This window comes from Lepus europaeus, chromosome 3, assembly GCF_033115175.1.
Source record: "Lepus europaeus isolate LE1 chromosome 3, mLepTim1.pri, whole genome shotgun sequence".
Classification (NCBI taxonomy): domain Eukaryota; kingdom Metazoa; phylum Chordata; class Mammalia; order Lagomorpha; family Leporidae; genus Lepus; species Lepus europaeus.
The window spans coordinates 115,142,988-115,158,940 of NC_084829.1; the positions used below are offsets into that span (position 1 = coordinate 115,142,988).

The 15,953-nt window shown below is 37.5% G+C and overlaps 1 protein-coding gene across 1 annotated transcript in view; it reads left to right on the forward strand.

Moving 5' to 3' along the window:
- Positions 1-10,240: 10,240 nt before the first annotated feature.
- Positions 10,241-15,953, forward strand: part of LOC133756637 (amine sulfotransferase-like) — a 76,009-nt gene continuing 70,296 nt past the window's right edge. The window contains exons 1-2 of the mRNA XM_062187252.1: positions 10,241-10,453; positions 13,746-13,800. Of these exons, the coding sequence (XP_062043236.1) occupies positions 10,241-10,453; positions 13,746-13,800 (268 nt within the window). The remainder of the gene's footprint in view (positions 10,454-13,745; positions 13,801-15,953) is intronic.

Genomic DNA, 15,953 nt, shown 5'->3' on the forward strand with positions numbered 1-15,953 from the left:
TTGACAGTCCTTCTAATATAATCCAAATAGCCTGATTAGTTGGTGTCTCTATAAGATGAGAGACATAGGTCTTCGATTTTTTCAGTTGGGCCCAAACTGGAAAAACCAAAGTCCAGGATTTACTGGAAATTTTAGAGACCAGATTGTTTGAAACTTTGATTTTTTGAATGCCTGTCAAGAATGCCAAGAAGGCTCAAAATCCAAAATATCTGGTTGAAATAAGATTCCTTAAAATCATGACATAACATAGACCAAATTTGATCCTTGTTACAGGTGATTCTTCAAATCTTTGAAAATAAGCACATATTTAAATAACCCATAACTCTTAATAAAAATGCAGCTGTTTTTGAACAATTAGAATTTAACAGACATCAAGAGAACATAATAGATTACTTTAACACATTGCTTTAACAGAGCATCAGAGTTTAATTCTATGTCAAAGAGAAATTGAGCTTCCTGTGATCTTTTGCTGTGAGGTTTCCTTCCTTTACCTTCTTTCATATTGGTGACCATGTTTCTGTGTATCTGTGTGTAACACATCTTTAAGCATCTTTTGCAGGGCAGGATGAGTGGCAACAAATTCTTTCAGTTTCTGTTTGCTATGAAAAGTCTTAATTTCACCTTCATTCACAAATGAGAGCTTTGCCGGATATAATATTCTGGGCTGGCAGTTTTTCTCTCTTAGTACCTGGGCTATGTCTCGCCATTCCCTTCTAGCTTGTCGGGTTTCTGATGAGAAGTGTGCTATGAGTCTAATTGGAGATCCTCTGAGAGTAATCTGACGTTTCTCTCTTGCACATTTTAGGATCTTTTCTTTCTGTTTCACTGTGGTGAGTTTGATTACAACATGTCGTGGTGAGGATCTCTTTTGGTCATGTTTATTAGGGGTTCTATAAGCTTCCTGTACTAGCATGCCTCTGTCCTTCTCCAAACCTGGGAAATTTTCTGCTAGTATGTCACTGAAAATGCCTTCTAATCCTTTCTCCCTCTCCATGCCTTCAGGAACTCCTAGAACCCGAATGTTGGGTTTTTTAATAGTATCCTGTAGATTCAAGACAATATTTTTTAGATTTCTGATTTCTTCTTCTTTTCTTTGGTTTGCCTGTTTCCTTTCCTGTTCTCTGTCTTCTAAGTCTAATATTCTCTCTTCTGCTTTGCCCATTCTGTTTTCAAGGCTCTCTAATGTGTTTGTCATTTGATCTATTGAATTCTTCATTTCATTATGATTTCTCGTCACTATCACAGTTTCTTGTTCTACTAGTTGTTTAATTTCATTTTGATTCCTCCTTAATATTTCATTTTCATGAAAGAGATTTTCTATCTTGTCCATTAAGGATTTCTGTAGTTCAGGAATTTGTTTTTGAGAACTTCTTAATGTTCTTATCAATTTTTTGAGATCCGCTTCTTGCATTTCTTCGATCTCATCATCTTCATAATCTTGAATTGGGGTGTCTTTTTCATTTGGGGGTGTCATAGTGTCTTCCTTGTTCTTGTTACCTCGGTTTTTGCGTTTGTTGTTTGGCATGTTGGAGATATTTGGTTTCTTCACTGTGGTGTTTTTTCTTGTTACACTATGGCTCTATATTAAGTGGACTGTCTGCTTTGGGTGGAGCCTTAGAGGCTTGAAATGAGTGTGGCCAGAGAGCTGTGTTTGGTTCCTCAGGGTTGAGGGTGTGTCAAAGATGACACTCCCAGGTTAGGTGTGGTAAATCTCTCTTTATTTCTTTCTCTTTTTGATTCAAAAGGGAAGTAATTCCGCACAGCTGAACGTAATTGGAGGTAGTTAGCAGGTGAATGATATACCCACAGGAGCCAGAGATTGGAAGCTCTTTCCCAAGGACCACACAGGGAATCTCTGCTGCCCTCAGTGTGGGCTCCAATTCTCCTGCAGTCTCCCACTGGGTTGCCAAGTTAGATGCTAATCTCCTGTTATTTCACCCCTCCCCCCAGAGTCAGGTTTTTCTGCTAGGCTCAGGGCTGGTGCAGACCTGAGGTCGACCTGCTTATGACGTATGTCCAAAATGGCGCCTGCTCTTTGTCTTGCTTGCCTTTGAGGGGTGAGCAGAGAGAGAGAAACTCGTGTCCGTATCAGTCACTTTTTTTTTTCCTCTCTCTCTTCTAGTTAGCCTGGTGAACTTTTCCCCACAGAGTTTCAAGCCTCATTCCCTCTAGTCTCCTCTTTTCACTTGCCCGCTGGTGTTTCGGGCTATTGAGGTTCGGCTCACCTCGCGTTCCAGTGCTGGTGTGTTGAGTCTGCCACTGGTGTCCCGAACTTGGGCTCCCACGCTCTCCACGCAGGTCCATAGTGAATCACTAGTTCCAGAAGAGTTTCCTCTGCTGTTTCTTCCCCTACTCTTCCTTGACCCTGCAGTATCTCCACTTTTATTAACCTGTCTCTCGCCCAGACTAATAGTGTGCTCCCTTCCTATTCCGCCATCTTGCCGCTCTCCCCTGGAGTTTTATATTTATATATATATCATTGAATATATTATATATACTGTAATATATATAGTACATTTCAGTATAGCTAATGAGTGGGTTTGGATGCCATGTTATAGATCTGTGTTAATCCAGTATGTCTCTGTGGACAATTTCATTCCATACCTTAGGAGGATACAATGACACAAGAAGCTTGTGGATTAAGTTTGGGTTTTGCCTTCTAATGAATAGCAAATATTGCTACCTAAATATTTGATAATAAGAGGAGAAATAGAGATATGTGTTTTTTCAGGCGGAAAAGACAGGAAATTAAAGGGACTTATCCTTCATTCTGTACACGTGGTATATTGTGTTGATTAATTTTCATATTTTGAGTCAATTCAACATTCAATGGAAAAATATATAAGAGCACAGTGTATGTTAGACTGCAACTCATGCAATCCTCATGAGCTAAATAATTTTTTCACATCCATTACAATTTCAGGATCTCAGAAGATCAGTGCTTAAAATCAGCAGATTTCTTTTTTTATTTTATTTTTATTTTTATTTTTTTATTATTTTTTGACAGGCAGAGTGGACAGTGAGAGAGAGACAGAGAAAGGTCTTCCTTTTGCCGTTGGTTCATCCTCCAATGGCCGCTGCGGTAACTCGCTGTGGCTGGCGCACCGCGCCTATCCGATGGCAGGATCCAGGTGCTTCTCCTGGTCTCCCATGGGGTGCAGGGCCCAAGCACTTGGGCCATCCTCCACTGCACTCCCTGGCCACAGCAGAGAGCTGGCCTGGAAGAGGGGCAACCGGGATAGGATCCGTGCTCCGACCGGGACTAGAACCCCGTGTTTCGGCGCCGCATGGCGGAGGATTAGCCCAGTGAGCCGCGGCGCCGGCCCAAAATCAGCAGATTTCTTAAGAAAGAACTGAGTGAAGAGGTTGTGGATACTGTTGTGAATAAGGCTACATTTGAGAACATGAAGTCTATTTCACAAGCAAGCTATACTAATGGTGTGGAAGGTCAACTCGGGCTCAGACACAAGGAAGGACTGTACATGTGCAAAGGTGATGTTCAGTTGTGTATAGTGGCAAAAATGCTGTGATTTGGTCCATGGGTGAACTCATCAGGTTTTCAATACATTTCTCCAGGTTATACGAACACTTAGGACTGAACAAGTATCAAAGCTCCAAACTAGAAGCAGCTTTATATAGTTTCTTAGGAAAACAAAAAATGTTCTAGTGCACACCATGACCATTGACCTTTGCTTTATAAATAGTATAATCCTTCCTTTTAGACCAAGTGTTTCTTCTTTTGAAAATAGCTTAGCATGGCTGGCGCCGCGGCTCACTAGGCTAATCCCCAACCTGCGGTGCCGGCACTCTGGGTTCTAGCCCTGGTCAAGGCGCCGGTTCTGTTCTGGTTGCTCCTTTTCCAGTCCAGCTCTCTGCTGTGGCCGAGGAATGCAGTGGAGGATGGCCCAAGTGCTTGGGCCCTGCACCTGCATGGGAGACCAGGAGGAAGCACCTGGCTCCTGGCTTCAGCTCGGTACAGTGCTGGTTGTAGTGCCATTGGGGGTTGAACCAACGGAAGGAAGACCTTTCTCTCTGTCTTTCTCTCTCACTGTCTAAATCTGCCTGTCAAAAAAAAAAATAGTTTAGCAAGCCCTGCCTGAAGGAGGCAGATAGTTTATATCAAGACAATTCTTTTTCTTGTTTTTCTTTATTTTTTACAGAATACTCTAGGATGGAAACTCAATATGTGTTTTTAAAATGTGGAAATAAGGATATTGATTAGTATTTCTTCATGTGTCAGATTTCTTCCTAAAAAAAAGAGTGATCTGCCATTAACTTAATTTTCTATAAAATTGATTATTCTAAAACTTTATTAGTTTTCTGTGATTGTTTTTTATACCAACAGTTATTGTTAAGATGAATATACTTTTCTACTCAACAATACCCCATAAGTTCAAAATTTTAATATATAAACATTCTGTATGATCAATCTAAAATATAGTTTGAAATTATCTGTAATATTTTATTCTATAATTGAATAATAACTTGCTATTATAAGGATGGACATTCATTTATAAATAATTGTGTAAAATTCTTACTGAAACTTCTCTTGGTATTCATATGTAAAATATTTCTATTCCTTATTTAGTGCCATTTGTTATCAACTCCTGCTTGTCATTCCTCAGCTGGATCAGTTTTAATGCAATTCTCACATCCATAATAGTTTGATATCTGTTACTAATGCTAGTACTAATGTTTATACAAGACCATGATAGTTGAAGGTATCAAATCATTATGGTTTCTTTTTCAAATTTTGTAATGATTATTCCAAAATTCTACCCAGTGGCAAAATCTATGGCAGTCTTGGAACGTTAACTTCATTAGTTGAAACTTTGGGAGTCTCATCTTTGCATTTAAAATGGAAGCTATGTAGGTATCATATGTAAGGTTGTACTGTGAACTACATTATATGATATAAGAAGTTTACTTAGTATTATGGTTTTCAATAGTAAATTAAATTGTTAAAATGCTCACATAGGAGCAGGCGTTTTACTCTAGTGCCAAGATGACCATGTTCTGCAATGGAGAACCTGGGTTCAATTCCAGGCACCAGCTGCAGATTCCCACTTGCTGTTAATGCAGACCTGACAGCAATGGTGGCTCAAGTAATTGAGCTTCTGTCAACCACATGGCAGACCTGGATTGTGTTCCTTTAACTAATGTTAATCCTCCTTTTCATAGTGAGCATTTGAGAGTGAAAGAGTAGTGGAAGCCTTTTCTCTCTCCATCTCTCCCTCTGTCCCCTTTATCTGTCTTTGTTAGCTTCTCAAATAATCTTTTAAATTTCACAGAAAATTGAATTTAATAATATACTTATTTTAGTGTAAATATTTTTGGAGCTCCCTGAATAGTTCTTTCATGAAATGTATTTTCCATTAACTTTTTAAAGATCCCTCCTAATTATTACTACTGCATTCCTATGAGCATTTCTTAGCTCATCTCAATATGTGGAAAGGTGACACATCAAAACCTTTGTAGACTTAGCAGATATTTAGTGTGGCTTACAGAAGAGGTTATAATGGATTGGGGTAACCTTTGCTGACAATATTACCTTTCTGTGCTTATCATTAGGTGCCATTAGAGATTGAAAACATCACTTGACTGTGGAGCAGAATGAGATTTGACAGGATATTCCAGAGAAAGATGAAAGATTTTCCATGGAAAATCATCTGGGATATAAATGAGTAAAATTTTAATGATACTGAAAATTTATCATAACCTGTCACTTTCATTTAATTTTAATTATAAAAATATATGAATTGGCCAGTGCCGCGGCTCACTAGACTAATCCTCCACCTGCGGCGCCGGCACCCCAGGTTCTAGTCCCGGTTGGGGTGCTGGATTCTGTCCCAGTTGCTCCTCTTCCAGTCCAGCTCTCTGCTGTGGCCTGGGAGTGCAGTGGTGGATGGCGCCTTGGGTCCTGCACCCACGTGGGAGACCAGGAGGAGGCACCTGGCTCCTGGCTTCAGATCGGCACGGTGTGCCAGCTACTTGGGGGGTGAACCAATGGAAAAAGGAAGACCTTTCTCTCTGTCTCTCTCTCTCTCTCTGTCTAACTCTGCCTGTCAAAAAAAATTATAAATGAATAAAATGAGTAACATATGTTTAAAATAGTTGCAATGGGTCCCATGAAAATACTTTTTGAAAAAAAAAAATTGATTCTTATTCAAGCAGCCAAACTGAAAGCTTAACCTTAGAAATAGCCAGTCATGAAAATTTTCAAAATTAAAATTAAATTGATTTCACATATAGAATTACTACTCTGCATGATAATGCGACACACAAAGCACAACTCAAGATTTATAAATGTTCTGTGGTGCATATTTTTTCTTTTTATCTACATTGAAAATTGGAATCAATAAAACATTTAAACTTCTTTTAATCTTATAATTAATCTCTGGTTTCAGAATAAATGAGGAAGTAGAAATATGTTGTAAATGGAATATATAGAAAAATATATAAATATATTGCTTCTTAATAATTTAACTTCACAATTTGCACTAGATATCAAATATCAAAGAAGGATTAATCATCTATTGTTCAATAGAATAGGAAGGATCATTATGCTCTCTAAACTGTATACATGAAAAACATGAAATTTTTCCCTTAATATAAATAAAATATAAAATAAATCTTAAAGTGTAATTAAATAAGGAATACAATAGTTCTCTGCACCATATATCACTCCTTAAAAAACTTTGCATATATATAATATCTAAATACTTAAAAGAAAAGCATTTTATAAACTAGGGAAACAGTATACATCTGTAATTGGGTCCTTATATATTTATTATAGGCACATCTTCCTGTTGAATTGATCCCTTAATCATTACATAGCATCCTTCTTCATCTCTTTTAACAGTTTTTGTGTTAAAGTCTATTTGGCCTGATATTAGGATAACTACTGCCCTTTTTTGCTTTCCATCAGCATGGTGTATCTTTTTTTTTATTTAGGAGTTCTATGTGTTTCTTCTACTTGGACATCCCTTTCTTTCTCTAAATTGGGGAAGTTTTATGTAATTATTTCACTAAATGAGCCTTCTATTCCATTTTCTTTTTCCACAACTTCAAGAACTCCTAAGACCTGTATGTTGGGTCATTTGATAGTTACCATAAATTTCCAACACTGTGTTTGAGTTTTCTAATTTCTTCTCTCCCTCTCTCTCTCTTTTTGGTTTGTCTGAAAAATTTCCAAAGATTTGTCTTCCAGCTCATAAATTCTTTCTTCTGCCTCATTCAGTCTATTGTTAAAACTTTCCACTGCATTTTTTACTTGATCTATTGAATTCTTCATTTCTAATATTTCATTTTGATTTCTCTTTAAACTCTCAATTTTGTTGGAAAATTTTTCATTCATGTATGGATTTCTTTAATTCATGGATTTGCTTCTGATTTCTTTTGAGTAATCCTATAATTAGTCTTTTTATTCTGTTTTCCACTTTTATGAAACTCTTCATCTTCATATTCTAATATTGCAACGTTGTTGTGTTCCTTTGTTTTTGTTGGAAACAGTTATGATGTCTTCTTTATGCTTGTTTCTTGGATATCTGCTTTTATTTTTAGGCGCTTGTGAAGATATTTGTTGTTGTTTTCCTCTGATGGCTTTTATCTTTGCAGTATGCCTTTGTGGCTTGTGGAATATCTGCACTTTCAGTGAATATCAAGAGATGTGTGCTAGGTGTGGACAAGGAGCTCTGGTCAGCACTCCAGGCTGTGGACAGTATGGAGTGCAATGCCCACATTGGGCATGGTACATTTCTTGTTGTTAACATAAAGTAGAGAATGGCCACTTCTGTTGGTGTGGTCATATCCTCACCTCCTCTCTCCACCAAGGTAATCAATGCCTGGGTGTTAGCCCCCAGTGGGTTCAACACTCATCCACATCACCATATGAACCATAAAAATGGTCTGTGCAGCCCTCACTCCAAGAACAGATCCCATGGCAGTGACTCACCACAGCAAACAGGGAGCTCTGAGTGTGTGGAGCTGCATACAGTGATTGCCCAGAGACTCAGTTACACCTGCACCCTCTTGTTGCAGTTACTGATTCCCCACAGTCTCAGCACACAATGCTCTCATAGCCACTGGGTTCAAAAGTTCCTTTTTGCCCTGTCAGCCTTTTTAGTCCATAGTGAAGTAGACATTCCCTGAGGCTTTGTCTGTGGGTGCTCCATGTAGACTCCTTGAGTCCCAGAGGTTGTGGAATGTTGGGAGACTGGGGGTGCCTCAGAGTCTTGCTTGGGTATCTAGCCCTCTGTCAGTCCCCCCAGCAGGGTTAAAAGTCAGTGGGCCCATGGATTTTTCCCTCCACTAGAATCTCTGGATCTCACAAGTACATAAGTACATATTGCCCTCTCACTTCCACTATAGCCATTACTGCCAATAAGATGGCACTCTGTCTCCTATAACAAATCTTGAAACACAGACTATGCCTCAAGTTCATAAAACGTAGGGATGGGGAGAAAACCTAGAGGTCTCCATATCATTCTCTTAGGGAGCAGGAATCCTCTGTGCAACAGCCTAAATGAAGACCATGCTACTTCTAAGTTCAAGTATGCCAAGGGGCACATCACTCACACAAGGCAGTCAATCCAGTTCAACTTCCAGAAAAGTGGTCATCTAATAAGTCAAAATTAAGGAGTGAAATGTTTTGAAGTCTCTAAACAAATAGTCCTTTTTGATCATGATAGGACAAGAGCTATGTAGAGTGTACCATATGTGGAGGGCAGTCTGTACATATCATTCAATAAACATTCACATGATATGAATATATACCAGATATAGGTATATGCATTTTACAGAAGGAATGTGGCTCCTAGACTTGCATTTTGATGAAGTTTATACATTTAACAAGTGGCAGAATTGAGATTTTGCCATAGCTTGATTCCAAAATTCAGAATTTCTTCTCCTATGAATTGGCCACTTCACATTAACAAGGCACACACTTACCTACTGATTAGTTGCGTGTGCTGCTAAATGAGAGGAAGAGAAGAAAATCCATGGAGAAATAGCTATCATACAATTTAATGAAACAAATGTACTCCATCTAAAACAGTTTCAGTGATAGAGGAATCTAAGTGTTTAATGCAAGTGACCTAAGAAAAAATAGTAGAGACAAATAAAATAAGAGCTAATATAACATCAGGTTTCTACCAAAAAATCACAACACTGCTTGGTTGAAAAAAAGAAGGTGACAGGGACCGAAATACTTGTGAAATCACCTGCTGCCTCACTGAACATATCTTAGCAGGAAGTAGGATCCTAGCACTCTCGCATGAGATGTGGGTGTCCCAAGTAGTGACTTAACCATTTTGTCACACTGCTCCCAAAAATCAGTTATTTTTTTAAAAAGTGATATCCTTTATCCTAGAAAACACTACAAATTTATCAGTTTTTACCTTTCATCTATACTCTATGTACAGTGACACTTTTAACTTCAGACATCAAATATTCAATCCTGTTTCCATAGCTTGCATTTATTTATTTATTTTTATTTACATTTATTTTACCAGGTGCATGCTTCCAATGAAGCTAATGCTTCAGGGCCTTGCCCTTGATATATAGTCATAATTTTGCATATTATCTTAAGAGATATTTCTTAATTTTATGAGACCCATTCACTACAAATCCGGGATATGCCCTCCTCCAATGCAAATCAAAGCAGTGCAATTTCCTGATTTAAACTGCCATTGGACATTCTAAATATTAGTGGCATAATTCTCTTAGGTGGCCAAATTTCCTAGGTTGGGATGAAGGGAATATTACAGTTAATTTTATATACAGTCTTCCCTACAGGTCCAAAATACAGTGAGGAATAACACTTTTGTGAACACCTATGTGACATGTTGTTGAAGTCAAGGACTTTATTTGACCCTTACTGAGTTCCTAAAGAGTGGGGATTATGTTATCCTAATAATAATGCAACCCTCTAAGAGTATTAGTCATGTGTTTAAGGTCATATGACCTTATGTGCTATGCAAATCAATTTTGCCTCCACACAATAACCTGTAGTTCTTCCTCTGCTCACAGACATTGATGTTTGATTTTACTAAGATCATCTTTGTATACCTGGGGCTTAGAGCCCATGAAAAGTAGATCCACATTCTGACAGGTCAGGAAAAAACCTGTAGCTGTTTGTGGGTTTATATCTTCTTCCTCACAGTGGTGGTGAGGAAAGCACAAGGAATAGCCACATGCCCCCAGTGGTGGTGGGGTTGCAGGAAATACCATCTTTGTGCCCATGGCGACAATTGGACACACACAGACATCTACACATATCCATCCATCGGCAGCTCATCTACATGTGCCTCAGTTGCTTTTATGTGTTTACAGACAAAACTGGTCCAGAGCCAAATGGTTACATAACAGACTTGTGGGTAGCTATTCAACAGGTGTACCTGCTAGTTACCATGACAGCAGTTACCACATAGAGACAGAGATTAGGAACACAGAGGTAAAAGTGCACATAATCCTCACTCTTTAGGACTCTAATATTGAGGATGGGAACAGCCTGTTCAGCCCCCACATGTCTAAGGTGGCTTGCCCAGTAAGCAGTCCATGATAACTAGAAAGTACTTGGTGGCGCTGTCAGATGGCCTTCCGAAGAATCTTGATGGGACTTTGTTAAACTTCAGTAAGTGAGGTTTCACAATACCCAGATATCTTTTTGAGTCAAAGCTAATTTCAGCAGGTAAGTGTGTGTCCCAGATTCAGCTCTGGGATTCTGGGTTTGTTCTGCCCTTGTCCTGGCTAATGCAGTCATTCAGGAATGAGTCAGCAGATGGAAGATTTCTCTCTCTCTCTCCCTCTCTCATTTGAAAAATAATAAGTAAAAAGAGCAACACAACTTTAATATCAATAATAAAAACTGTAAGGACCTTAGATATGTACCCTTTTGGAGGCAAATTCAAATGTGAAATGTTAATTAAGGAATGTCAATTGAGGAATCAACAATGCAAATAACATCAATGTGTAAATGTTAAGCCACAGTAAACCTTGTAATAATGAGTAAATAATGATAAGAGTGTGAGAGAATGGTCATGCTAGTCAGATGACTGCAAATACTGACATTAGGGGTGGATGTTAAGCATAACATTTAAGCCTTACTTGAGTCACCTACATCTACATCAGAGTACCTAATTTAAGTCCACTTCTAATCCAATTTCCTGCTAATGCATACCCTTGAAGGCAGCAGATGATGTGTCACTTCCATTCAGGTTAGTGACTCAGACTGAGTTCTAGGCTCCTGATGTTGGTCTGCCCAAACTCTGGCTGTCGTGCCCCTTCAGAGATATCCAGTGGAAGCCAGGTCTCTCTGCTTGCTGTGTGTCTCAAAGCACTTCAAATAAAATAAAAATAAATAAACTAAAAATTTTTTTAAGAAATATTAGCATTGTTAATTATAGAGAAAGTTAGCTAACTCATATGGTGACTTCAGAATTTTAACCATGGCACCAATCTGATAATTCTTATGAATTATAAATTATAAATGTATGTATTTCTTTTATTTAATTTTTTTGACAACAGCTTTTGAAGCAATTAAATTTCCAAGCACTGGCTGAAAGCTGTTCAATCACAGTTAATTAATTCACCAAGGAAATACATCAGGCACAAGAGTGAAAGAAAACTTTAGCAAATCCCATCTACCTGACTGAAAAAATGTAACAAGAATCTTGATAGTGCACCTTATCCCTTATTTTGGCAAAAATATTAGTATCTTATTATCATCTTTTTTGTAGGAAGTGTTTTTTTTTTTTTCTCTGTGCTTCCAAGGATGTGGGCCAGAGAGTTGTAATTTGCTCTGAGATCCTTTTTTATGCTTTTAAAAGTAGTCTGTTTCACTAGAGATTCTTTACCTTTCTTGGTCAGCTGTTTTTCAAGATTTTTGCTGATTTTTACAGAATGTCTCTGAGGTCTTCAAATGGGATAACATGATCACACATCAGTTCCATGTGAAACAATGTGTATACCAGAATAAAGATCCACAATCAAACTTTATGTGTGAATAAGGATTCTTTAGGTAGATAGAGCTTGAAGATATACAAAGGGAATTTCAAAGTTTATGGGAAAATGCAACTAAGGATGTTTATTGGGTGGAAAAAATGAAATCCATGCAAGTTTTTGACACTACATATTTCCCATGAAATATTTGAAGGTTCACTGTAAGAATGTTTTTACCATAAATTAAAATTTATGAAGAAAACATTCAAAATTGATTATGTCTCTGAGGCCAACCTTGAGTGCTCTATCTGACAACGCTAATATCCCAAATCCTCCACCATGCCTTTCTGTGCACCAGTTCTCTACAGTCTATTTTTTTTATACCCGAATGTTTATCTCTTTACCCTCTATTAAAAAAGCTGCTTATTCGCTATGTTTGCTTTATAGCATTTTAGCTGCAGAAAAAGAAATATAATCTGTTTTGTTCAGTGCTTTGAACAATGCCCTGTAGGTGGCAGTCATTGGATAAATTTGATGGATGTAAGAATAAATCACTATTGCCTAACTGAGGGAATTAAAACAAGACAGTTTGGAATCTTGGCACATGAGTTAGCCAATAGAGTGCTGAATGACTGATCTGCTTGTACAGTTGCATTTAATTTCCAGCTTTAAATGACTCATTAGATGCAAAGGCACTCTATACAAGCAATAAATGACAAGAAAATTAAGGAAAAAATTGACAACAAATTAAGCAACAGGTTGTTGTTTTTGTTTGTTTGTTTTTTACAAGCAGAGTGGGCAGTGAAAGAGAGAGACAGAGAGAAAGGTCTTCCTTTACCGTTGGTTCACCCTCCAATGGCCACTGCAGCTGGCACACCACACTGACCCGAAGCCAGGAGCCAGGTGCTTCTCCTGGTCTTCCATGCAGGAGCAGGGCCCAAGCACTTGGGCCAACCTCCACTGCACTCCTGGGCCACAGCAGAGAGCTGGACTGGAAGAGGGGCAACCGAGACAGAATCTGGTGCCCCAACTGGGACTAGAACCCAGTGTGCTGGCGCCGCTAGGCAGAGGATTAGCCTGTTGAGCCGAGACACCAGCCTAAGCAACAGTTTTAAAGACAAAATCCTGAAATACGGTATTGTATTTTCCTCACATTTTCTTTATCATATAAAGGTAATTTAGACATAACTTTCTCAATATGCTTTGTAATGTATTTTGAATTTGTTAGTTTGCTACATGAAAATTTCACTGGAAAATGAGGCATTCATAAATATAATTTAACTGAAACCACTGTAAAATATTAAAATATTTCAGGCAAAATATTACTAAGCCAACAACCTTAACTGAAATCTTTAATTAATAGATATGCATTTAAAATAACGCAATTATATATGTATTTGTCCTGGTCTAGTTTTTCTTTTTTACTTGATAAAAGGGAGTATAGGTACTTTGAATACAGTTTTTCATAAAAAAGGGCTCATATTAGCTACTGTTCTACAACATAATTTTTCTGCACATAAAAATTATTAAGCATCTACTTTAACTTTGTATACATATTTAAATCTGTATTAAGTCAATAAATCTAAGAATTACCATTAAGAAGATATCCCTATTTATTTAACCTTAATGACTGTTGCTTGGGACTTAGACTTCAATTTCTTAATTTTAGAATTATGTAACACTAAACAACATAGCACATTTTTGTTTGCATAGGTCTTAGTTTTCTTAACATGTGTATATATTTATATATAGATATAGATATGCAGATACTTTACTCATTTTGAAATGTTACTTTATATTAACAGATATCTGCAATGGTGATTGTATTTTGGAATATCTGTAACATCAGAACCGTGCCAGGTAAGGAGTCTTTAAGAAAATTATCACTGCTTATATAATTAGTAGGTGGAACTACACAATGGAATCCATGACTCCACATCTCCAGATCCTCTCAGTGGATACTGATGGGTTGGAACATATTCAGCAAGGAAAAGAAAACTCTGAATGGTGGCCAAGATCACCAGATGGCCAAGATCACCAGATATGTGCCAGAAAATTAAACAGAAGAGTAAACAACTTCTTGAACTTTTAGGGCTAGGTAACCTTTTCAGTTCACAGATTGGATTGATCCTGTGATTATATAAGTCCTCAAGACAATTTTATCTTGTGTACCAACACAAACTTTCCTGTTGCTCTTAATCTTTAGCATTGTAGGGATGCTCTAAAATAATATTGATGACATGAGTAGACAAGAAAGAACAAGTAAAAATCCTCAAAATAATGTATAATATCATTGATAAAAAGTATTTGTTCTGAAATCCCCCCCAAAATTAGGCATCACATAAGAAGTGGTTGGAAAGGATGACTACAAACATGTTGATGTTACTTATGCAAAAATCTATAACAGAACACATTCAAAACTCTTTGAAATATAAACTGGTATAGGTAAATGAGGTAAATATTTCTAAATGTAAACTTAAGTAGTCTTAGAATCTCAAATTATACAAAAAGTTCTGGGTTTGTTAACAAATATTTTCACAAAGTGTCTATATATGACAAATAACTTAAGATTGCTTGAAAATAACCAAAGTTAAAATTCGATGTGCTCTTTTATTTAGGAAATGTTGTCTTAATTTGGGGATTTTTTTAAAGGCTATTTCAATGTAAATCAAGGAAATCAGCAGATGGGAAAAAAAAAAAAGCTCGCAAGCATGAAAATGTGTTCTTGATGAGGAAGATTATGAAAGACAGAAATTTTTTGGATAAAGAAAGGGCATTGCTTGTGAAACATTTGTTGTCCTACAAGAGAATGGCTGCATTATATTAGCCTGAAAGGGAAAGATAGAATACTTGAGCATTTAAGTAAGTTGCAGAAAGTGTGAGGAAGTCACAGAAGTTTATTTATTTATTTATTTAAGATTTAATTATTTGAAATGCAGAGTTATAGAGAGGTAGAGGCAAGAGAGAGAGAGAGAGAGCGCGAGAGAGAAGGAGAGAGGAGAGAAGAAGTGCTCCATTGGTTGGTTCACTCCCCCGATGGTTGTAATGACCAGAACTTTGCTGATCTGAAGCCAGGAGCCAGGAGCTACTTCTGGGTCTCTCACGTGGGCGCAGGGGTCCAAGGACTTGGACTATCTTCCACTGCTTTCCCAGGCCGTAGCAAAGAGCTGAATCGTAAGTGGAGCAGCCAGAACTCAAACTGGCACCCATAAGGGATGCCGGTGCTGTAGACTGGGACTGTAACCCACTGAGCCACAGTGCTGACCCCCACAGAAGTTTTAACAGGAAAAAATCTCATAAGACTTTCATGTGAGAATAATTGACCATAATTCTTAAAATATTGCTTACAGTGCTTTTTAAGAATTTAACATTAATACCAAAGGTACATAGAATTAGAATCTGATCATCTGTTAATGCAACAAGGTTGTTGAAATGCATGTATATGTTAATAAATATTTTGAAATAATCTTGATATCTAATTTTGAAATCTTTTTAAAAACTGCAGCATCTCCTTCTAACTAGTTTCTGTTTAGTCAATTTTCTAGCCGACTCCAGTAAGCTCTCTTCTCTTTCCTAGTTCTGCCTCTATTAAATCATTCCAAGTTACAGGATTGTTGTGGGATATGTGAGGCCAACATTAATATCTCAGGCTCTTGCTTTTTACCTAGAGAAGGCTCAAACACAGCATTAGCATGGTAATGTCTAAGATTTATTTAGAAAGTGATAAGAATACGCAGGAACGTGAGGAATTTATTAAAGTCATCCAGAAGGTAAACAAGGACCTTCATAACAGTCTCCAGGGGCCCATCAAGAGGGAAAAAGGGAGCAAGCCAGAGCTGGACAAAAGGGAGTCCCTTCCCCTTCTGTTGTGTTCAGTATTTTGATACAGTGCTTTAAACAGATGGTGCTAACGTTTGACAATGGACTACAGGTTTCAACTGAGAAAAAGTATGATTAATTCAGGTTACTAAGAACAAAACTAATTCTAGTTGATTGATATTAATTTTTAAAAA